At 43.2% G+C, this 24,531-nt stretch overlaps 1 protein-coding gene across 1 annotated transcript in view; it reads right to left on the bottom strand.

Moving 5' to 3' along the window:
- Positions 1–11,729: 11,729 nt before the first annotated feature.
- Positions 11,730–24,531, bottom strand: part of STK31 (serine/threonine kinase 31) — a 104,184-nt gene continuing 91,382 nt past the window's right edge. Inside the window, 1 exon segment of the mRNA XM_030550784.1 lies at positions 11,730–13,495. Within this exon segment, the coding sequence (XP_030406644.1) occupies positions 13,268–13,495 (228 nt within the window). The 3' untranslated portion in view covers positions 11,730–13,267.

The following is a 24,531-nucleotide window of genomic DNA, read 5'->3' as shown; positions in this document are numbered from 1 at the left end:
CAAACAAAGCAAGAGACAGGAAAATAGTTTAGAAAAGGATTGAAAAAAAAATATCAGCAAGAAATATCCTTTTGAACCACTTTAGTTATCAAAAGGTGACAATTATTTACATCAGCTAATTATTTACTTGCTCACATTTCTTTAAAAAAATTAACATTATCTGACGTACCTGGAGTAGGATGAGAAATTATGTGGTTTCTTTAAATTACTTGAGAGGCATAAATCAATTTTCACTCTTTATTCCAGCTTTGGATGGTATCATCAGAGACATATGGAAATCACTGAAATTATTTCTTTGTATATTTTCAAGAAAAATAATTTAAATGCACCTTTTTTAATCCTGACAATTTTTTTCCAAAATTGAAAGCGTGATCACTGGTAAAAAAGGGTTGACAAGTTTATGGCAATGCCACTCACTGAAATTTGGCCTGGCAGCCTCTCGTGTTCTGTTGGGTGTACCACTACAGGGTAGTGGGCATTAGTTCTTCCCTACTTTCTCCATACAACAAGGCTCCTACAGTCTGTCAGAGAGGAGTCCTGCTTCTGCTAATACACAGGATCTTGGGATGTCAACAAGGAGGACTGGGGAACTGAGTTTGGAGGTGGGAGGAAAGATCAAGTGGTTCTCTCCTCTTCAGGTCTGCAAGAGGGGAGGATTCCCAGCAGGGGATAGATAAACCTTTTACATGAACCTCAGAAGGATCGTAGGATCTCTCCCACTCCCAAGTAGTGGAAGACATGGCAGCCCTGTATGAACATGCTGATGGAAGAGTTCCCCCTATTGCCATTGACAAGCTTCCCAAGTGGTCCATTATACTTTGATGACATTCTCTGCAAGTAAAGGAGACCACCTCACTTAGAGTGTAATAAGCCTTCAGAAGTTTTTTTGATGTGTTAGACTTAGCTTGCCAGCGCCAATGTTCCCTAACAATACTAAAAACAAACAAAAACAATCCTAAGTGTGAATAATCATCATAATTATCATCATCAACTAAGCTTCAGTCCTGGCCTCTGGGTTTCAGCTACAGGTGTCCAGTAAGGAGCAAAAAAAAAGTTAAGACCTTCATAGCTTTTGTCTGATAGCTGGTATTAGAACATCAATGCTCAGGAATTTTGTGACTAATTCACTTCAAATTTGGCAGAATTTTTTTTCTGCAAATCTACCTCAACCACAGATGTAAGCTACCACAGTGAGACTAATTAACTATTTTGTGAACTTTAAGTGCTGAAGCGAAAAATTGGGCTTCTAAATGGAAACTCATTGCAACTATAGCTATGGAATGATTGCTATTGGTCCACAGTAAAATCTCTCCCCATGCCAAGTGCTTCAAGTCAAAGGACACATTAATGCAATCCTATTGTCAAACTGCTCCATTGAATGACGTTTCCATGAAGAGGAGTAAACTGTGGAAACCTGCCTGGAATAGAGTGGCAGCTTAACATTTCCAATTTTCCTTTTATTCCTGATGCACTTCTGCAAGCTCCTAGGTTTGATATAATTAAACCTATTCACACATTAAATGGGTTACTGCAGAAAAGTTTAATCCAGATTCTGTCTGTTTCACTTATTACTTTGTTGAAGCAACATCAAAGGGATTCATATACAGGTAATAGTTACAGTCTCCAAATCACTGGAAATCATACAAACAGTATTTTGCTTAATTTGAGCAGAAATTTCATGACCAACTAGCAGCAAATGCCTGTGGCTGTATATAGATAAGATTATTACAAGTTCATTTGAGAAGTGCTGCAAAAATAAGAGTTTTAAAAGCTGGATTTGTTACTTTCCATCTACATACTAAGTATATGTTTCATTAGAATCCAGAATTTTTAAACCCGCTTCCCAAGCTCAGATGAAGTTAGAGCAATATCAGAACAGTTGTCCAAATGCTGTAGGTGAGAGAAACCCCATACAATCAATTCAAACGACTAGTTTGGAACTGAATACTAACTGAAATGTCAGGCTTTTCAAAGATCTGTAAAGGAAGATGCACAGCTCTGGAACATATCCCGCCCCTATAAATAATTCCAGTATCAGTAAAATACTTGCATGTACCTAGGAATGCAGACATTTGTATCAACATAAACAAAAATTATGTAGATTAACAGTACTCTTGTACCACTATACCAGAAGTTCCTGGATGATAACATACAATACTCCCCAAAAAAGGATTTTTAAAATGTATGTAGTTAGCGCCCCAGATCTTTATGACTGTGGCCCTCAGTTGGCTAAGGGGAATACACACAGTCCTCACTCCAACTTAGAGATCTTACCTTAGCATTTTTCAGCATAATAATGTTCTCAAATAAGATCAAATGTACCTTTTCTGAATAATAATAATTAAGAATCATGCTGTATGAAATGCCTTGGACAGAACAGATCTTCCTTGTTATGCTAGTCTGTTCTATGAAGAATGTTACAGAGAAAAGGGTGTATTCACAAAACAGACATGTCGTATGAGCAGCTCACCGCAATAATGCACAATTTTCTCTCTGTGCTTTCATCAAGATTATTCTATTTCAATATGGTATTTTAACAGGCATTTACTGGTAGATCAGCAGTAACACGCTTAAAGAAGGAGCCTTTCCAGCCTTAAACCCCCTTCCCCTCCAAGCACACGAACTTATCCCATGCTGTTTTCTATTAACAGCATGTGAATTTTCATCTCCTTTTCAATGCTTCGCTTAGTTACCAAGCTTTTTGCAAAGAAGGCAAGAAAAATTACAAGAATGCTGTCTCAGTTTTAATCCACATATAACAATGCTGGATTAGCAGCAGAACGATTCCAAATCCACAAGAGATGATGCTGGCATGTGTATTTGGATGCTGTCCCGGGACTACATTTTTCCTATTTATTGGACATAATGAATTTTAACCTTCTCCAAGAGTCGTCAACTCTTCAGTTTATTTATTTCTTATATGTGATAGCAAAGTGTATAAAATTTGGAAGTGATCAGAAAATCCATAAAAAGCACTAGGCTTGATGGGAAAGAGCACATGCTCTGCTCATGTTGCATTTCACTTTGGGTCAGCAATACAACATCCATTCTCCATTCCAATCCAAAATCCTCTTGAGCTGAAAATGCCCTCACAAACCAACCAGATATCCAAAAATACCAGCCGCCACATTATTAAAACTTACCCATTTTAGTTCAACAGGCTGATGTACAAGGCAGAGGTACATGCTCCATGTGAGGCTACACACAGAGAACTTGGAAACTGATCTAATGTGGAATGAGTTCCCTGTTTATTACTGCATCACACAGAAATCATGTTACACTGGTGCTCCACCATCTATCTTCCCTGGCTAATGACAGGAGTCCGAAGGCAAATCAAGGGACTCGTTTTAACCTGCCAGTATAAAGCCTAAAGACCAGATTACCTGAAAAGCAGTCTCTCTACAAGTGTGATACAATCACAACTGCAACCCAACTGGAGTGGTGACTACTGCAATGAGTTCTCCATGAAGGCCCCTTGATTTTGGAACTCCTTTTCCTATTTTGTTTCTCCAGAGCCAGAATGTGTTAGCCGTCCAGGCGCTCTTTTCACATGGCTCTGAGAGGGAAGGAATAAGCTGGAGGATGTGAGGAGAGGGTTGAGTTGGGGGATTTGCATGGAAGTTTGAACAACGTATTAAAGATAGAATTTCTGTACTGAAAATGATTCCACTGTGGAAAGCAGGAAAGTACAAGACTGGTGCTAAAAGACTAAATAAAATAAATGGATGCAGTGTGTAGAGTTCCATACACATAAGACTCAACATTTTGGGGGCAATTTACAGTAAATTTCATCTAAAGAAAAGGACAGTTGAAATGCATGGGAGAAGGGGCTGAGTGCATAATACAGGAGACATTATTGGTCTCTGAAAAAACGTGAGTACTACCTAGCATAGAGCTGGAGTTCAGATTAAAAACTGTGTCAGACCTCCCAGTCACAGGACTTGTGTTGCATAGCTGTGAGCACACGGCAGGGGAAAGTGCAGCATAGGCCCTGATTCAGCAAAACACCTAAACCACATGTTTACAACCACCTCTGTTCAACAAGGCTTTTATGTACATACTTTGCTTTGCTGAATCAAGGCCTTAATGAGGAGGAAGAACACCGCACATGCTGAAAGGATGTGGGGATTAGAGCATCCAAATGGGATTAACCTAAAATCTGAGTCACTAAAAGGCCCTGTGGCATATATCCTACTGAAACTCTAGAAGTCTTCTGCTCAAATCAGTGAACCCCAAAAATCACAGAAGCTACACTCTGCAAAGACTAGGTATGTAAGCAGAGTCAGGATGAGCTCTACCCTGACATCTGGTGGTGAATTATGGCAAGTGTGTAAAAGAATTTCAGGGGCTTATTGGGTTTGCATAGGCACATCCACCCTGCCTGGCATAGCCCACGGCAGCCTAGGATGATTGCTTTGGCAGCTGTGGGATCCTCAGTTTCTTTGTTGTTGGGGAGGGTGGAGTGGAGTGTTGTCACCCTGATTGTGTGGATGAGGAACTGTGAAACTGCTTTGTGACAGGGAGTCTCACCATCAAGTGACACTCGCTAGACAAGGGAGTGGGCTCCTTGTGAGAGCCAGAAGCATCAATTGCACCCCCTCCTCTCTCCACTGTTGAATATCAGAGCTGATTTTTGATTCCCTTAAGAATCTAAGTTATGGTTACTGAGCTGAACTCACTAAGAGCTGAAACCATTAAAGAGCTGTGCTAACTAGTAGGGGAGCCTGAAGCTATATTGCGGAGCAGAGCAGCTGGCAGAGCAGAGCAGTTTGTGGGATGGCTGGAGCGGCCCACAGAGCAAGCTGAGCCGAGCAGTTTGTGGGGACGACTGGAGCGGATCACGGGATGGCTGGTGGAGCAGAGCAGTTTGTGGGATGGTTGGAGCAGCCCATGGAGCGAGTGGAGCCAAGCAGTTTGTGGGGATGGCAGGAGCAGATCACAGGATATTTGGTGGAGCAGAGCAGGGGGCAGAGCAGAGCAGTTTGTGAGATAGTTGGAACGGCCCACGGAGTGAGCGGAACCGAGCAGTTTGCGGGGACGGCTGGTGGAGCAGAGCAGCTGGCAGAGCGGAGTGTAGCAGAGCAGTTCGTGGGGAAGGCGGAAGCAGAATCCCACGGGAGAGGCAGGGCAGTCAGCCCTGGAGCACGTAAGGTGCCCTTTCTACCCAGGCTGCAGGGGGAAAAAACCCTGCAGATAGACTCTTGAACTCGGGGGCTGCACTGACCCAGGACAGAGACTTTTGAGCTGCGGGACTTTTGGGACTGTGGGTGATTTTTGAGTTGCTTGACTCAAGAGCCCAGGGAAAAGGACACGGCCTAGTTGAGGTGTTTCTCCAATTTAATGCTATGTTGTTTATCTCATGTTATTAAACATTTTCTGCTACACCGAGACTCTGTGCTTGTGAAAGAGGAAATATTGCCTCTTTGAGGCACCCAGGGGCATGTGTAAGATTTTCCCTGGTCACTGCGTGGGGGCTCGAGCTGGTTTGCATTATGTTGTAGGGAAGGGACCCCTATGTATTGAACCCAGCCCTTGCTGCTATCCATTTGGCCTGGCAGAAGGGTTACAGGTAAAAGTAGTGAATACAGCAGTGCTTAAGGTTCCCATTAACCCCTGCATGTGAAAAGGAATCATTTTCAGTTACTGTTTAGAACGCTAAGGTATTTGAAAAGACAGAACAAACAGGACCTTTCCTTCAACCCTTTCTTTGTCCAACACTTCCCCACCCCCTCTCCCACCCCCACCCTTGAGTCTTTCAAGCTTCGATTTTTAGACCTCCTGAAAATGAAAGGCTAATATTACTGATTCAGGCCAGAGATAATAGTTCAAAATATGTTATAATTGACCTCTTCTGGAATGCTTGGCAAATCATTCCATTTAGAAATCATTCTGTTTGTATATCGTACTCTGTTTGTGCTGGGTTTTTATTTTTTTTTGTGGCTACTAGGGACAGTTTAATAAAAAATAGGATGCAGGTTTCTCAGAGGTTCCTCTCCTGCTGTTCATTCCCCACCTTAAGTCAATTGTGACTAGAGCATCATAACCATCTCTCTGGCAGATAGTTATGCTGTGCCAAACAAGCTAGTTATATCTAGGGGGGAGGGGAGGGGGGGAATCAACAGCAGAGGCTGATGACCGAAGTAAAAAAAGACCTTTTCATATAAAATATACTTTGTAGTAAAGAAAGGGAATACAAACAGTAAATATTTTAATAGCTTCTCTCTTGGGACAGAGCTTAGTCTCTGCTTTGATGACTCTTCTCAGTCTTTTTTGTCCTGAGATCATATTGCTGGATGGTGAAATAGTGATTCAGATACAGCTCCCCTCCCTATGTGACTACTCATTGCAAGATGGGGAAGAATTGTCAAAAATCCCACCATGGGAGATTTGATAGGCAGGAAGAATGGCCTATAAATAGAACGCTTCCCTAAAAGATTTCCATGAGGCAACAGTGGGTGTTTTAGGCACTGCATCAAAACAAGGCACAATATATTACTAATCAAATATCCATACAATTCTGGCCACAGAAGACAGTTATTACTTGTAGCCAGTCATTTGATAACTCAAGAAAACAGACCTCTGTAAAGTAAATTAAAATGCTGTAAAACTGATTTACAAATATATCAATTGTTCAGTCTTATTCAGTGTCTTTACTAAACTCATTCTGTTGGGCAGGATGTAACATTCAGAGAGATTAGATCTGTGCAAATGTCAGTCTGCCTTTGAGACAACACAAGTCAAACAAACATTCAGTTGCTAATAAGAGTAAGAAGCTAGACTTAGTTTAGGCTTTTCAGGGCTGTAACTGTCTCTTCTGATGTGATTGAAAAGCACCTAGAAGCCTGTGGGTGAAATCCACATTCTAAAAACAAACGAACAAACAATTCTGGTTTAAATTAAGGAATGATGGCCTATCTAGCTAAAAGGTTACTGGGGCAATTATTCAAATACATGGTTTTGCATACATCTCTGACGTAGACAAAACTTGCACAAACGGTAACTTGCACAAATGAGAGTGAGCTGCTGTGCTATGTTTTTATATGCTGAAATGAGTGAAAGACAAAAAGGTCTTGGCCAGAGTAGCTGGCATTTCGTGGATCATTTCACAGTTAACACAGAAGTCATTCTACTTGCATAGTTCAATCACAAATTCATACAATATCGCTGGAATGGAGGGAAAAAGTGGTATGAAATTAAAATTGTAAAAATAAATCCTATAACAGAATTTGAATTCACAATGTACACATATAAAGGTACAGTTTGAGCTGCACTAAATGTCACCAAACACATGATAGCAGATGGTCTTGGCTGTATTTTATAAAACTAGGTTGGTTTCACTGTAAAGTTACTTTTTGCTGGCACTCTATGATTACATTGTTACTTCTGGCTACCAAGGTGTCTGCCAGTGCCTACAGCTAATCCTCCAAGGCATTAAGTTTATATAACAGATTTATATTAGCATAATCTTAGAAGCTTAACAGAAAGGAAACATACTGACTTTATAAACCTGCCAGAAATATATACACACAGTATAGACTTACCATGTCTGCCCCCATTAAGTTTACCTTACTTCCCTCCGACTCTATCCTGGGATCCAGAAAAAGCAAGGTGCAGCCCATGCAGATGCTTCTCCTGAATGTAGTTATCATTTTTACAATTAAAAATAGAGGCCATAATTTTTCAAAGTGACAAGTAATTTTGGTTGGCTCCATTTCTGGGTGTCTAACTTTCTAATTTGATACACCTTAAAGGGAGTCTGATTATCAGAGAACAGGTACTTGGTATCTTTAAGGCATCTCAAGTTGCCTTAAAAATCTAGTCAATAGTCACTTTTGAAAATCTTAGGAAAAGTGTGAATCAACAGAGTGACACAGAAAATTTTATTTACTTAAAATTTAAGATATTAGCATCTGCTATTCAGAAAAAGTGCAGCTGGACCCTTGCAGTGCAGACTTAGCATTAAAGCAAATGTGGTCTGCTCCCAGCTTAGATCTCCACTGGCTTCTTTTACACGCTGCTGCCATGCCAATCACTAGTAATATCCCATTTGAGCAGGTGTAAAAACAAAAACGTTTAAAAATTTTAACAAGATGTTTTAAAATTTAATAAAGGAGATCAGTCACTTTGTGCTCTGGAAATAAAGTTGTTTTAACTGAAAATCCCTTGCTGTCCCTGGAAACTGCTATTTTCAAAGAGGTTTACTGAGTGACTATATGAAAGCTGGACAGATTTACTGTGTACACAAAGGAGCAGGTGAGAACCAATTTCTCTCTTGCCAACAGAGCTGCACACAATACAATTTTACCATCTTGTAGCTGAGCTATTTATCTGTGACACACCAAAAAAGAAATGAACAAACTTATGAATCATAAAATGATACTAACTGCAGTAGATGATGCAATCCATGACTCACACTACTAAGATTACCATGTTTCAAATTACACTACTTGCATCTTTTATGTGTTCCTTTGCTGCTAGTATAATTTGTAGTTACAACCAATTAAATGACAGCCATAAATGGAACTCCTAAAAGATAAAAATGAATCGTGATGTTCAACAAAATAGCAAATAAAACTGTCAAAAGATTAATTTTGAACTGTACCTCAGAGCAGTTATAAAGACTTGAAGGTATTAACAGAACAGATAAGTCTGCCCATGCTTTGACTAGAAAATGTTTTACATTTCCAATAATTTGTTGAGTTCAGCAGTTTGGCTCTTCTGCCAGCAATAAAATGCAGATTCTCACCACGGAGTTCTTGTGAAGGGAAAAAGGATAACTCCTGGGGAATGAATGGCCATCGGAAGATCATCACACCTTCAGAGAGTAACATTTGGCTGTGCATTAAAAGCCTGTTATGATGAGTTGCTTAAAAATACATTTCAGTGCATATTTCCCCATCTCACTATCAAAAGATATATCTCCCTTTTTAGGGGAACTTTCATAAAAATGGCAATACTAGGAAGGAACGAAAGGTATTCCAAACCCAACTACTGTATACAGGTACCCGGGGTCTTCTCTGGTGCCACACGGCAAGCACTGAGTAAGGAGGCTATGAACAAAGGAGGTTTGAACTTCACAATCCCCATTTTTATTTTAATATTAGTGGCTTCTATACTATCAGGTGTGTCATAACACAGGCATAGCACCACATACAGTGCATATCCATCCCATGCTGAAGGCCCATCTCTCCTGAAATCAGTCTACTATTTACCAACTAGGCCAGACAAACAATGAATCAGAAATCCACCGATCATTTGTACATTTAACTCCTTCACCATTGTATTCGGTAGCTGCATTCCTGAGATATGTGACAAGCTAAGCAAATAGAGGCAGCTCAAAGTGATGGACAGCACCACTCATTTTGGTTTATGCAACAGGAACATCTGACAGGACAAAGTATAGAATGAAATACTGAAATATAATAGGGTGAAGACCAGTGGTATCACAACTACTGCACCAAGGGCTCCATTAGCAACTTGCCAGGAGCCCAAGAGTTGCGTCTAATTTCTATATTCTCACACACAAGTAATGCCAACCTTCCCATATTTTACTGGGATCTTAAGTGAAAAAAATAGATAAATTTCACTTAACAGTTCAATGTGAGCAATGCCCTGGTGGTTTGGTTAACAGAATTCTATAATACACAGTGCTTTAAAATGAGAGGGAGAGAGAGAGAGAGAGAGAAGTGGAGGTTACTTACTGTAACTGGAAGTTCTTTTGAGATGTGTGGTCCCTATCTGTATTCCACACATGGGTATGCAAGTTTACCATGTGTCCAAGTCCGGAAGTACTTCAAGCAGTGTCTGTTGGCCTGCACATGTGCAGCGGCTTTGCACGTGCTTCCAACTGAAGATATAAGAGGTAGCACAGGCCGACACCTCTCCAGTTTCTCTTCTTACCACAAATCCAACAGGATCCAAAGCAGAGGGGAAGGAGGGTAGGTAGTGGAATACAGAGAGGGATCACATATCTCAAAAAACCTCCAATTACAGTAAGTACCCTCCACTTCTTCTTCAAGTCACAATTACGGCCCTGAGGGAGCGAGGGGTGATAGGAACTCCCACTATGACCTTTTCTGGTTCGACCACTAAGTTATAAGCATGACAACTTTGGTAGGAATGACCACCATGGAGCTGATATCTGAGATCGCAACTGAATTTCCTTTTTTAATGAATTGCTAACAAGATTCTGTTTTGGTTCTATTTCAGATCTGATTCTATTGCTGAGTAGTCAGATTGGTCTGCTCACTGGGGATTAGCAGACAGGTACTTTGTTCTGGAGGTTCCTATCTTGAGCTCCAGAATCTGTGATTTCTTGTAGAAAATAAAGTCAGAGATTAAACTGGGGGGGGGGGATAAATAAATAAATAAAAAAGGAGAGAGAAAACAAAAAGACAAAACAAGAGCAATAATATTGTCCTATAAACTAAGTTCCACTTAGCCAAGATGACAAAAATGAGATTCCACTCCCACTAGATTGTGAAAAAGTTCTAATATGATTATGCACACCAGTGAGCTTATTAGGCATAGCTTTTTCTTGATTGGGTAAAAATGTTAAGGCAGGTGTAATTAGGTGGTGCTGTTACACAGTCTTCCAAGTTCTTCTTAATGTGCAAGCAAATGTTCAGTCTTGGGAAGACATGCTATGTACTACTTTTTATTATGCAAGGTTCTTTGCAGAGGCACTGAGCAAGCAGCAGAAGTCTTTGCTCTCTGCCTAGGTCTCATGGAAGTCAATTCTTGAGGCAGAACTGCTTTCTGAGAACAGAGCACTCGTGACAGGTTGAGATTTCTGGAAGAAAAGATTACAGCATCCTGTCCCAGGATTGGTGTATGTGTTTAAATAGAACAAGTCACATTTAGAATATGCTCAGACTCCACATCAGTGGGATGCAGACCCAACAACAGCTTCCACAATAAGTAGTGATATTCTTACAAGTACCACTCCTCATGGTGCCAAAATGAGATGTTATGCACAGTAGATTGATAACACCATCCTTCCTCTACTCTCTTACATGCTTCGTTCATTAGTGAACTAGTTAATGACATTTAAATTATCATTAGGCATTGGTGCTAACTTTCATTAAAACAAACAAGAACTGATTCCCTTTTTTCAGAGCTATTGTTTCAGGCTCTCTGCAAACTCCAGCATCATTACATTGGCTACATTTGGTTCATATTTTAAAGGTTTTCTTCACAACAAGGGCTAGAATTTTTTTTATTCAAGATGCAAGCTTTAGATTGTAAGTTCTTTGAGGAACAGACCATCTTTCGGTTCATGTTTGTACAGCACATCACCCAACGGGGTCCTTCTTCATGATTGGGGCTCCTAGGTGAACCATAGTATAAGCAATAACAAGATTACAGTTTAGATTCTAGGGCACAGGAAAGCATGGTGGGGGGACTTGTGTATACTATACCTCCCCAACCTGAACCTTCAACGCAGTATCTAAAGTAAAAGTCAAATATTAGGTTAGCTCTCTAGATGATGCTTATTGCTTATTTTATTTAAAACACATCCCTTAAATAATTAAAGCTTTACTAAACAATATGAAAGTACTGATTTTAAAATGTTGTATATTTTATTGTTTTTTACTCTAATGATAATGCACATTTTAATATACTATGCATCTGTGACTTTTTTGTAATCAATTTGTCAACTTTAAATAATTTTAAAACCAAAACCACTTTACAAAGATTTTGCTATCACTGATTTTTATTATAGATACAAATATCTGAAAATCAGTGTCCTCTAATCAGAAAAATAAGACATTTTAATAAAATATTCTATAACAAAACAAAGTCCAAAAAACAAATCAAATATCATTTAAAGCTGAAATACCACCTCCAGCAAAACATTAACGTTACAGAAGCAATTCCAAGACTGCATCTTAAGTCCAGCATTGACTGTATCACTGTATGAAACTTCCAAGTCTTTCCTCAAAACAAAAAACACAACACTGTACGTTCTTCAAATGGTAATGGCCTATAACAGCAATTCTGTTAAAAGTTCCCCTACACACACTAGTCTCCGGCTAAAACGCTGTCCAAGAGAAATATTACCAGTCAAGAGCAACACCCTGTGGCCAGATATATTCTTACAGGAATTATGTCTCTGGTTCCTTTTCTTTTCCATTGCTGCTCCCTCCTTCCCATTTCGGTCTCCAAATATGCTACTGAATGAAAGAGTGACTCAACAGTGGCTTCAATAAACATGCAAGTCAGGAGCGACTTCTTGCACCCAAGTAGTTATAAATAGACTTGTTCCAAATTTTGCATAATACTTTGAGTTTTTATTCTTTTGTTCATTCAAACAACTGTATCCTCCCTGCAGGATGAAAATCTGCAGTCTTCAAAATATATTTAGACAAACATTCAGAAATCTTATTTATGTTTGTCAGAGATCAAAACCTGGAAGATACTAAATGATTTCTTATAAAAAACCACCCCACACACACACACACGCTTTTATAAACAGACAAGCAAGATTTTCTTGCGATAACAAGGCCTGGTATTTTATTTGGCCAGACAGGTGGCATGGAGGCAGCACTGCAAAGATGAGACAGACACAATATCCTTGGCCTTTTGCCAACTAAGTCAGAAGGGCTCAAACATACCTTGCTTGGACTCTGGGGAGGGAAAATAGGCTTGTTAGCTCTCTTCACTTAGTACATTCTGCTGACCAGTTCTCAAAGCACCACGGGTGGTTTTTGTCTTGGAGGCAGCTGCTGTTGGAATACCTGCCTGGCTATCTGACAAAACACATCACTGGCCACTCAGTAAGAGCAGCAGTCATCTATTTTAACAGAAACATCTTGGAAGGGAACAGAGCAAGAGCTGGGGTGAGAGGAAGAGGATAGCGGGCATAAAAAGGAGTCATGATGCCACATGTCTGATCTCCTGGTATCTGGCTAACAGCTCTACCACCAGTAGATAACATCTCCTCAAAAGGTCCTCAGAATGGTCAAATGAAAAAGCAAAGCATTGATAAACTTAAGTGCATTTCTTCTTGCTACTGCCTTAATTAGCATCATCATGCTCTTAACTTCAAACAGTTATGCAGAAACATACTTTTTTAAAAGAAATCCCAACGAAGGGACCACACCTGTAATTACACAAAAATGGTTAGGCTTACCAAATCCTTTTATATTTTGAATATTTGAGCGTAGGACAACTACTTTCAGATCCCTTGTAACTTTTTCTTTTTTTTTTCTTTTAGAACTCAAAATAAAAATAACTGAAGCAAATGGCTGGCAAGTCCTCTGGCCTACTGAGAAGGGTCCATCTCCTCCTCATCATCTATCTTCTTGTCAGAATTGATTATGACCTCGCCTTTCTCCTCTGCCTTTTCACATTCAAGTTTTTCACCAGGTTCATTCTGTGGTGGAGCTGGGATCACATCAGGCAACAAGAAACAGTCATCATTCAGCACTTGCTCAGCTGTCATTCTGTTACTGCAGATGAGATTCAAGAGTAGAGATTTAACCTTATCATCCTAAAAGAAAACAAAAGGGAAGAAGGAGGGAAAAGCGAGTGAAAAGAGTTTTACTTAGCAGGAGAAACATGCAGGCCTCCAACTCCATAAATGCCCATTAACAAGTCAAATACTTCCTCAATGCTTCTTCCAAGTACTTGGAGCCCAGAAATACTACACATGCAAAAAAGAAGTGATGACCTAATAGAATTCCAATACTGAGCACATTGAACGGAGATGGTAATGTTGAACTTTTAACGCTCATGGATCTCACACTCGGGCAATATCTTCAATAACATGTCATGGTCCACAGTGCCAGTTTCCACAGCCATTATAAATGGATGATATCAACTGTTTTTATTTGCCAGCATTGGGGAAATCCTGAACACCAGTAGGACATTTAAAAGGTCAATTAAAACTGCCTTGTGTCCTCCACTACATTCATTTTAGTTACTGTAATTTTTGTCAGGCTCAAGATTTACTTTTCCACTTGTTAGTCCCAACTCTGACAGATAAAGAAAAAATGGAAAGTAAACCAACAGTGGCTAAATTTATCATCAGCCTTTCATTTACAACTTAATATTTGGACTCTACAGTCCAAAAGCTTAACACATTAAAAGTGCTGGAAAATGAAAAAAACCAATAAGTTGCTGAGGAATAGAACACAGTTCACGGTTTGAGCAAGAGTTCTAATAAACACAGATCCCTGTTAACTGATTTGAGAACTAGATTCCGAAAACGTTCAGGCACACTGTAAAAGAGAACCACTTCTACAAAGGCTAGTGTTTGGCATTCTCCCCCAGTTAGCACCATCTTTAGCTAGCTTTTATAAAGGAGAGAATACTGAAACACTTGCCTCTCTCATTTCCCCCCACCTAGTACAGAGGACTTCTTTTTCTGTTGGATCTGCTTCACAGTTGCTGTGACAGATAGGAGCGCATGCCAGTGGTCAGACAAGGGGACTAAACCAAGGATCTTGGATTCAATTCCCACCTCTTCCACTGACTAGCAGGGTGAGATGAGAGAATTAACCTCTCTGTCTTACTTATCAAATGGGCATAACAGTTGCTGACCTCAAAGGTGCGCGAGGTTAAATAATGTTTACAAAGCACTTGAAATCCTTGCATGAAAGTCTCTACAGAAGTGAAAAGTATAAGTGCATTTATACATTTATTTGTTTTTCAATGTGCTGCATGACTATGAAACTGTTTTTGTAGAGTGAAAAAAATAATATTAAAGGGTGATTTGAAGATTAACTATTTAATAGCTTGGCAAATTATGTTTGGATATTTGAAATTCACAACACATGATCATTTTGAATTGGAAATGAAGGTTACTTACCTGTAACCAGAGTTCTTTGAGATGGCTCTGCATATTCACACTCATGGGTACTTACCACCTTGTGGTGTCTTGCAGTAGAACCCTTTTCTAGCAGCTAAAGCAGTGTTTCTCAACCTTTTTGATACCAGGGAGCAGCTTGCTGCCTTCCTAAACTGTGTCAGGGAAATCTCAGGGACCAGCAAAGAGGTTGCCATGGACCAATCATTGAGAAACACTGAGCTAGAGCACTTTTGTACCCCGCCCCTCCCAACACACTGAGGGGGAGGCTCTGAAGGGGGTGGATTAATATGAAAATCAGACACCACCTTCCATAAGAACTGAGGATCAAGTCTAAGGACTACTTTATCCTCAGGAAAAGTAGTAAAACATGGATCAGCTGACATAATGGCTATAACAAAGGCCATTTTGATATATAAATGATAAAATGAACACTTAGCCAATGGTTCAAACAGAGATTTTACCAATGTGATCAAAACCAAACTGAGGTTCCAAGAAAGGACAGGGTCTCTCTCTAACAAGAGGATAAACATTTGATAAACCTTTCATAAACTTTTTAACTGAAGCATGAACAAACAATGATCTATCATCAACTAAAACATAATATGGGGACATGGCTGCCAATAGACCTTTAATGATGGGTTAGACAACCCTTGATTTTCTTAGTACAGTAAGTACTCCAGGACACAAGGAATGGAAGCCAATATAGAATCATCAGACGACTTCTACATCCATATCTGAAACCTGGGCCACTTTAAGCAGTAACAGTTTCCAGTGGATCATTTTCCAGCATTAACTAGTATGTTCTGTACAGATGGGGAACATGACTGCTCAAGAGCAGACAGAGTCAAAGTCCAATTGCCCACACAATGAAGTGAAGGGACTGTGGGTCTCGGTGAAAAACCCTGCCCACTCCTGGAACAGGAGGTCTGGAGACAGAGGGAGGCATATGAAGCCTCCAATGTATAGCTGAAGAAGATCAGTCAACCACCGCTCACATAGCCAAGCCAGGGCAAGAAGTATTATCTTTGCTTTTTCCTGACGTATCTTCCTTATCAGCTAACCCTAAACCTCGTCCCCATTTACAGCCTTGCCCTCAGTATATTGGGACGCTGACACTGCTATAAGAGGGCTCTACAACAAGGTGGCACACTACCCATTAGTGAGAATCTGTAGGGCCATCTGAAGAAGAATATACTCCTGGAATATACTCCTGGTATCAAGGGAACTAAACATTAATCCCAAACAGATATTGATTTAGACACTCTTCAGACGCACTAAGCATTTTGTTTACAGTTTTAATATTTTTTCTAACTTGCTTGCCTATACTTTATTAAAAGTTTTTAGTGCTTATAAAACTGGAAGCTGAACTATATAAAATGGTTACTCACCTTTATAACTGTTGTTCTTCGAGATGTGTTGCTCAGATCCATTCCAATTTAGGTGTGCGCGCGTCGCGTGCACGACCATCGGATAAATTTTACCCTAGCCACACCCGGTGGGTTGGCTGTGGAGCCCCGTGGAGTAGTGCCTTCATGGCTCTCAACATATACCCCAGCCAACCCAGCACCTCCTCAGTTCCTTCTTACCACCCATGACAGTCATTGGAACCGTGAAGTTCTGCTTCACTGGTCTGCACTGTCCCTAGCACTTACAGTTTTGAGTTTATAATAGTTTATAGTTGATAGTTTATAGTAATTCATAGTTACAGTTGCAGTTAGTTAGTATTAGTGGGTTGGGGGGTTTTCCCCTCCTTCCCAATTTTCTATTGGGCTCATGCCCAAAGCTCCAGGATTCAAGCCCTGAGGTCCCTGTTCAAAGCCCATGCCAATCGGCGACCCTCACAACTCTTGCCTAAAGTGTCTGGGGGAGTCTCATCAAGCAGACAAGTACAGTATCCGCAAGGGCTTTCGTCCCTGGACCGAGTAGGACTTTCATCTCAAACAGCTCCTTATAGAGGCGGCTCTTAGCTCTCAACCTCCTGTGGTGCCCCAAGATCCAGTACCGAGCACCTCGGTGCGCAGCATCCCGGCACTGCAGTTGGACTCTGACTGAGACCTGCAGCAACGACGCTCCCTAGGACAGCAGCCAGCATCATCGACCCAGCACCGCTCCCACTCTCCTGGCCAGAAGTGGCACCAGAAGCCAGAAAAGGCTGACCCACCTCCACAGAGGCAAGCCTCCTTGGAACCACCTCTGGAGGCACGTCCCGCAAGGGAGCGCCTAGGGGCACAGTCTACAAGCTTGGCACCATTGACTCCGGCCCCGGGAGGAGAGCCGTTGAGTCCGGTGCCCCCGGACTCCCCGGTACAGTGTGATCGAGGTCCAGGTGCTGTCCACTCTGGATACCTTTGCGGTTGTGAGGAACCTTATTGCCATGATGGCATCGGCATCCCCTCAACCTCATGCGGTACCTGCACGTGCAGCTCCATCCCAAGGCAAGCCAACCCTGATCTACCCGTCAGCACCGTCGGTCGAGCCACGGCACCAATCTCGTTCTTGGTACCACTCCCGCTCGTAGTCCCGGCATCTCTCTCCTTCGCAGAGCCGGCTGTACTCGTGGCACTGGTCCCGGTTGCGGCACCACTCTTCCCACAGTCACTGTCAAAGAGCAGATCCCGGACCCAACACCGCTCTTGACACCACTCATCAGCTAGACCCAGTTCCATATCCAGGCACCGTTCCAGGTCCCAGTACCACTCCCCAGTGTCGCAGCACCGTTCACCATCACTCCATCGGTGTGACACAGCGCAGATCCACTCGGCACCTCTGTGGCCTTCCCATTCTTCGGGATCGGAGGCAGGGTTGCGCTTCTCAGACTGCCTCTGTGTGGACCATAGCCATGTGCAGGAGCAGGGTCCTGCTCAAGGGCCCACCCAATGGCCGTTCTGGACACCCTGGGCATACCACCAAGCCCAGGGTGCTCCGTCTGGGGCTTCTCGCTCAGCTCCGTCTGAGCCACGAATGCCAAAGGCTACAGTCACTTGGCCCACCCCAGGAGGCATGGAGACTGTGGTGGCTCCTCTTTCCACTACACAACCTCCTCCAACACCAGTTCCTGCTCCAGGCCCTGAGGTCGCTGGCACAGGATAGCTAGGCTTAGTTCAGCAAGAGGCCCTAGAAAACCCTCTCCCCTCTGTGGCCTCCTCCTCCTCACCTGATGAGGCAGTGGCAGGCACTGCAGTCTCGGGTCCCCCTCTCATAGACCTCCATGCCCACCAGGACTTCCTGCGCAAGGTGGCCCACAATATGAACTTGCAAGCGGAGAAGGTGGTAGAGGTGGAGGACCCAGTGATGGATATTCTGTCAGCGGAAGGATATCAGTTGAGGTCAAGTTTTGTCAAAGAAGTATCTATATAGTATCTCATCTCTAGCTTCTGCTTCCCTCTTATGGCCAGCTAAGAACATTCACCAATGACATTTTTTTTATGGTAAGATAAGAAGTGATTTCACTCCTTTGGGGTGAGATTGTGATTGTAAGGAAAGTATGAATCCTTCATGAGTCTGTGGATGGGCATATGAGACTATTCTGAATAAACTGATTATAGATAAGCCCTTAAAACCAAAATGGATTTTCCAGAGAACTGGGGCAAGGATTAACAACCAGAGGACTGAGAGAGGCTCCCAGAAAGAATCAACCGACATACGAGAAATTTGTTTAAAAACAAATACTAACCTTCCATAACTGTTGTTCTTCAAGATGTGCTGCTCCTGTCTATTCCAATGTAGGTATGTGCGCGCCATCTCCACTGCTACCAGAGAGTTTTTCCCTCAGTGGTATCCGTCGAGTCGGCAATGGTGCCACCTAGAGTCGTACCCTCATAGCATCAGTATATAGAGTCCGGCTGCCCCATCAGTTCTTTCCTGCCAGCCAACTATGGCAGAGGAGTAGGAGGGTGGGGGGTTTTCTTCTTTGAGTGCTTCTCATGTCCATTCCAATGTAAGTGACTCCCAAGCAGATGTAGGAGGAAGGTTCAGAGTTCAACAACAAGCCGACTGTAGCACTGCTCTGCCAAATCCAGTATCATCTCTGGCTTGCTGAGTGAAGGCATAGTAAGCTGCAAAAGTGCAGACTAAAGACCATATTGTTGCTCTAGAGATACCTTGGACGGGAACCTGTGCCACGAATGTAGCTGAAGATGCTTGGGCCTTTGTGGAATGTGTTATCAGGACGAGAGCAGAGACTTTCAGCAGGACGCAGCACACACAGATACAAGAAGTGATCCACGATTAAATTCTCTCAGCTGAGACTGGGAGGCCTTTCATCCCGTCTGCCTCTGCCATGAAAGATTTGAGTAGTTTCCTAAATGATTTAGCCCTTTCCACGTAAAAGGCAAGTGCCACCTGACATCCAATGAATGGAGCCTCTGTTCCTGGCTGTTGGCATGCGGCTTTCACTAGAAGACTGGGAAAAAAAATGTCCTGATTGTTGTGGAACTGCACCACCATCTTTATAAGAAAGGCTGGGTGAGGGCGCATTTGGAACTTATCCTTGAAGACCACGTATGGAGGATCTGAAGTAAGAGCCCTGATCTCTGAGAATCTTCTGGTCTAAGTGATGGCTACCAAGGGCTCCAATGGGGGGATCACTGAGTCTTAACATCAGGTTAAGATCCCAGGGCAGGATCAGCTGTCTCACCTATGGGTACAACCTATGCAGCCCCTTGATAGGGGGGGAGGTATAGCTCAGTGGTTTGAGCATTAGCCTGCTAAACCCAGAGTTGTGAGTTCAGTCCTTGAGGAGGCCATTTAGGGATCTGGGGCAAAAATCTGTCAGGGGATTGGTCCTGCTTTGAGCAGGGGGTTGGACTAGATGATCTCCTGAGGTCCCTTCCAAGCCTGATATTCTATGATGTTATGAAAGCAACTACCAGAGTGAGTTTGCAAAGATAGACCTGCTGTTCACCCATGGGTGAAAAGCCGAGATCACTGCCAGGTGGATTCTAATTGAAGATACCGATAGTCCCTGCTGCTTCAGGTGTAGCAAGTAGTCCAGAATACACAGTACTGATGAATGCATGGGCAAGACCTCTTTCTGCACCTTTTTTGTGCTGACCAGATTGAGAACCTTTTTCACTTCACCAGGTATGTGACTCAAGGGGATGGTTTTCTGCTCCCTAGAAAAACCTCTTGAACTGGACCTGAGCATGCTGCCTCCAAGGGGTTCAGCCATGGAGCTTCCAGGCCACAAGATGGAGGAACTCGAGGTTCGGATGATGTAAACATCTGTGATCCTGGGAGATGAGATCTGGAAAGAGGTAGACTGACTGGTGCTTCCACCGAAAGGTCCAGAAGGGTGGTAAACCACTGCTGGTGAGGCTAGGCCGGGGCAATCAGGACCAGATTCATGCCTTCCCCTCAGACCTTCAGTAGGACCTTGCACATGAGAGGAAAGGGGAGGAATACATAGTAGAGATGGTCTCTCCAAAGGAGGAGAAACGCATCCATGAGACCGCCCAACCTGGGAATCAGGTGAAGAGGATGCTAAGCCCCGCCCTGGGGGCTGCTGTGGAGCCTGCAGGCTCGGAGCATGAACACGGTGGAAATAGCTCTTACCCTCCTCGCCTTAGCTGAGGGGGCTGAGAGGATTCACTGTGCCAGTGCTGTGCAGGGCTTTGGCATGTGAAGGGCTAGGTCCTCCTGGCCAGTGCCCCAGGCCGGAGGGTCTTGGGCTTTCCCGGGGCACCGACCCAGCCAGAGGCAGAAGAGGAAGGAAGGAGCCTGCTGGCCAGGCTGCTGGTGAGCTGAGCGCTCTGACCAGGGCTAGTTCTCCACACAGTGTTGGGAGCGGGACGGGCGAAGGGGCAAAGCAGGGAGAGGACAGCGAAAAGGGGAGCCTGTAAAGGGCTGATCGGTGGGCAGCAGAGGCAACACGGAACTGGCTGCCAGCTGGTGCCTGCCCACAGTCACCAGCCACCGCAGCTCACCAGTGCATAGCAGCCAGCGCTGGCCAGAAACGAGACAGGGCCCTGCTCGCCAAGAGCTGGCATGCAGCGGCAGCTGCACTGATGGACCGGCAGGAGGAACGGCCAGCCCTGCACACTGCATCTTCGTCCCGCCACCAGCCTTACACATCCACCCCCATCATCAGCCACTGGACTCCCCACTCACCACTGGTGGGCGAGTGACTGGTAAGCAGGGATCCAGCCAGCAGCAGGACTCACCAGAATGATGGAGGGTAGACAGAAAAATACAGGACAATTTGCCCGTTTTTACAAAAAAATTGGGACACCCGCAGGAGGGCTTAAATATGGGACTGTGCCTTTAAAAATGGCAAAGAGTCCTGTGTCACCTTGTAGACTAAAAATGGGATGTCTGGTCACCCAAAGCCTGCTTAGACCCCAACAATAGTCTGGCAGGATCAGGCCCATGGGCCGACAAGGAATGAGTAGGAGGCCTCCTCTTATAGCTCCTACCCCACCTCTTATGGAAATCCTACCTCAATTGGGGCTGGTAGAAATAGGGCAATGTTTGGGGTTTAAAGTGTTTCCTCGATGGGGCCAGGGTGTGTAGCTCTAGGGACTTCAGCATGGCCCTCAAATCCTTCCAAGTTATGAAGTTTAGAGTCAGTCTGCTCTGAAAAAAGAGAGACGTGTCCTGAAGATTGATATCGGGCTCGGTACCAGGCCGTGGTTCCTGTACCAAGGGGAATGGCAGAGGGGCTGTACACTCTGACAAAACGGAGTATGATCTCCTCATCTGTGACCCCTGGACTGGTGGGAACACCTAGGGATTCCAGAAAGGCCATTGCACAGGCATCTGCTCCTGTGCTGGCCAGGCCACTGGCGGGAACCTTTAGCTCACATTGGACCATTAAAAGCAGCAAAGAATCCTGTGGCACCTTATAGACTAACAGACGTTTTGGAGCATGAGCTTTCGTGGGTGAATACCCACTTCCTCAGATGCATGAGACACCCACGAAAGCTCATGCTCCAAAACGTCTGTTAGTCTATAAGGTGCCACAGGATTCTTTGCTGCTTTTATTGGACCATTGTCAGTTCACATGGAAAGTGTAAGATTCCGCCTCAGAGTCTGACTGCGAGCAGTTGCTTCTTGGCAACCAGAGTGCAGTGGTATTAACTGGTGGTGGGAGGGGGGTGATCAATGCTGTGTTATTACCAGTTTCCCCTTTGACAGCAGTTGGGGCCTCGGCTCCGCAGAGGTTCTCATCTCTGGTACTCTATCTCACTTGGTCGGGGAAAGCAGTATTGGGAGAGATAATAGCTCCCTTGCTGCCTCGAATGCCTCTGCCATGGATGGAAGTGCCGGGGCTGTACTCCGATGGCTCTCACTCGGTGGGGAGTCCAACGGTACCAGACTTGATGGGTCTCTTCCCTGGGTTTGAATCAACGGTACTGAACTGGCAGCTGTTGAGTGCAAATGGCCTGGCACAAGTTGCACTCTGCCGACTTCCCTGAGACTGGCGGACCCCAGAGTTGGGGAGCGCCCCTTTGTCCGTTTTCCTTTGCTTTTTCTTCAGCACTGGTGACTGGGAGTCATTCCGGACGTCCTCTTGAGGCGTAAGCCTCTTCTGTGCTGGAGAACCCTGGCAGTGCCATAAGTCCCAGAACATGGATGAAGAGTTCTTCCTCGGTGCCAGTGAGGCCAAGCTGCACTACCTATCTCTCAGAGGTAGAGGTGCTCAGTGCCAAGACGGCTTGGCTCAGCTCCAAGGTGTGGAGAAACACCTCCATAATGAGGAATTTAAGTCTCTGGTCTTTGTCCTTTAAGGTACAGGGTTTGAACTCTTTACAAATCCTACAGCGCTCCCATGGGTGGGCTTCCCCCAAGCACTTAGGGCAGCTAGAATGGAGATCACCAATGGACATGGGCTTATGGTAAGATGCACATGGCTTAAACCCCAGGGACCGAGGCATGTCCTGGTACCAGGATAACCATATTTACCAGGGTTCTAATCTAATAACTACTAAGTAACACTAAATTGTAAATCCTAGCTACTATAATTAACTATACATGGGGGGGGGAGTGAGGCAAAATCCACTGAGGAGAGTACTTGCGTGAATGCAAGGACAAGCAGAAGTTCCAGAGACTATCATGGGCAATAAGAAGAAACTCGGGGCAGCGGCTCAACAGGATGCTATATACCGGCACTATGAGGGTGCAACTCCAAGGAGCACCAGAGCAGACCCAATGGATACCACTGAGGGAAAAACTTGCCAGCAGCGGTGCACGTGGTGTACACCTTCATTGGAATGGACATGAGCAAGCACTCCACGTTTTCTTACTGAAATTCTTGGAATCCAAGAGCAGCATGGATGGCTTGCCCCCTGGACTCAGATGCTTCATGTACAAAACACGGAAAGAATGAATCTCAAACTACCAATGATAATATACTGATTGGAACAATATAGCCTGGTGCATTCTAATTTATTCACTGATGAAAGGAACAGTTAAAAACTATAAAAGGAAATTATACATTACTAGTCCCAACAAGGATTCTTCATTGTTTTTGGGTAGAAAAAGCATTTCTTCATATCTCCAAATGTATTTAAACTACTGGATCAGAGAAGAAAAAGTCTGGCAAGCTGGAATCACTCATTTGAGTTGGATGCACGTAACTCAGAGTACATTTGATAAAATTAGTATTTTAGTACAGCGGAAATTATATGACAGCTACTGTTGACCCAGATGATGATGTTGATCTCCTGAGGATTTTGTTATTTCTGTTTTCCTGAAGAATTAAGATTTTTCTGTATGCCCTAAGTAGCAAGGGGGAAGTTAATTTTTTTCAGTAGTTAAGAATTAAACAATGTCACCGGTTTAAAGAGAGGCTGGAATGATTCTCCACTGCCTTTTGCACTCTGGATAGTCATTTATATCTGTGCAAAGTGACTGCACAGAATTCTCCACTCATACCTGTGGCAGTCTTTTGCACAGATGCAAGTGATTATGCAAGGTGCATGATAGTGGATAATCATGCCTGCTATGTGTTAAACTGCAGACAGATTTCTTTATCCTGCTATATTAGCCTTCCTGACATTGGGTGTTAGGTATTTCAGCAAAGTCCCATTTCAAAGAGATTGTCTCCTCTAACATAATAATGTGCTGAAATATACACTGGACAAAGGGTTCTGGGTAAACTTTGGGTTTTGTTTTGTTTTTTTAACTCCTAGGGCAGTCAGAACTGATACTTTCATGTGAAGTATTCAGTTTTGTTTTTGTCTTACAATATTGTTTTCACAACAGTCTAATCATTTAACTTTTAATAAATCTGCACAGCTTTCACACAATATGCTAAACTTGTTAGTTTAAAGGATGGCTTCTCAGCCCAAATGAGGGTTTTGTCATTATTCCACAGTTAATGTTTCACATTTGTAATAAACGCTGTATTGCTAGATGACTGTCACTTTTGTACATGTAATCATTGTATAAATACAGTGTGAATTTTATTTTTTTTTTTTTACACTTTTACTAAAGATGTGACAATGGCAAACAGGCTATTGTGAATTAGGCACAGGACTTTGCTGGGAGGTTGTTGAAGACTTTGGTAAAAACAAGTATATGGGGAAACAAATGCATAGGAAAGAGTGAAAACAGAGGGACAGAAGGAAGGAGATCCATAAAACCTTAAATGGAACAGGGCCAGGCTATTTCATAGACCACCTCTTCAATTCTGGTCTGCAGTTTTTCAAATAGATAGTAACGGTTTGTTAAAATTGACATTACCAATAAAATAGTTGATTTCTTGTTTATGGCTA

This window comes from Gopherus evgoodei, chromosome 2 (genome assembly GCF_007399415.2).
Source record: "Gopherus evgoodei ecotype Sinaloan lineage chromosome 2, rGopEvg1_v1.p, whole genome shotgun sequence".
Lineage (NCBI taxonomy): Eukaryota > Metazoa > Chordata > Testudines > Testudinidae > Gopherus > Gopherus evgoodei.
Note: the sequence above shows the minus strand (reverse complement) of the source record. Positions and strands in the feature narration are given on the sequence as shown.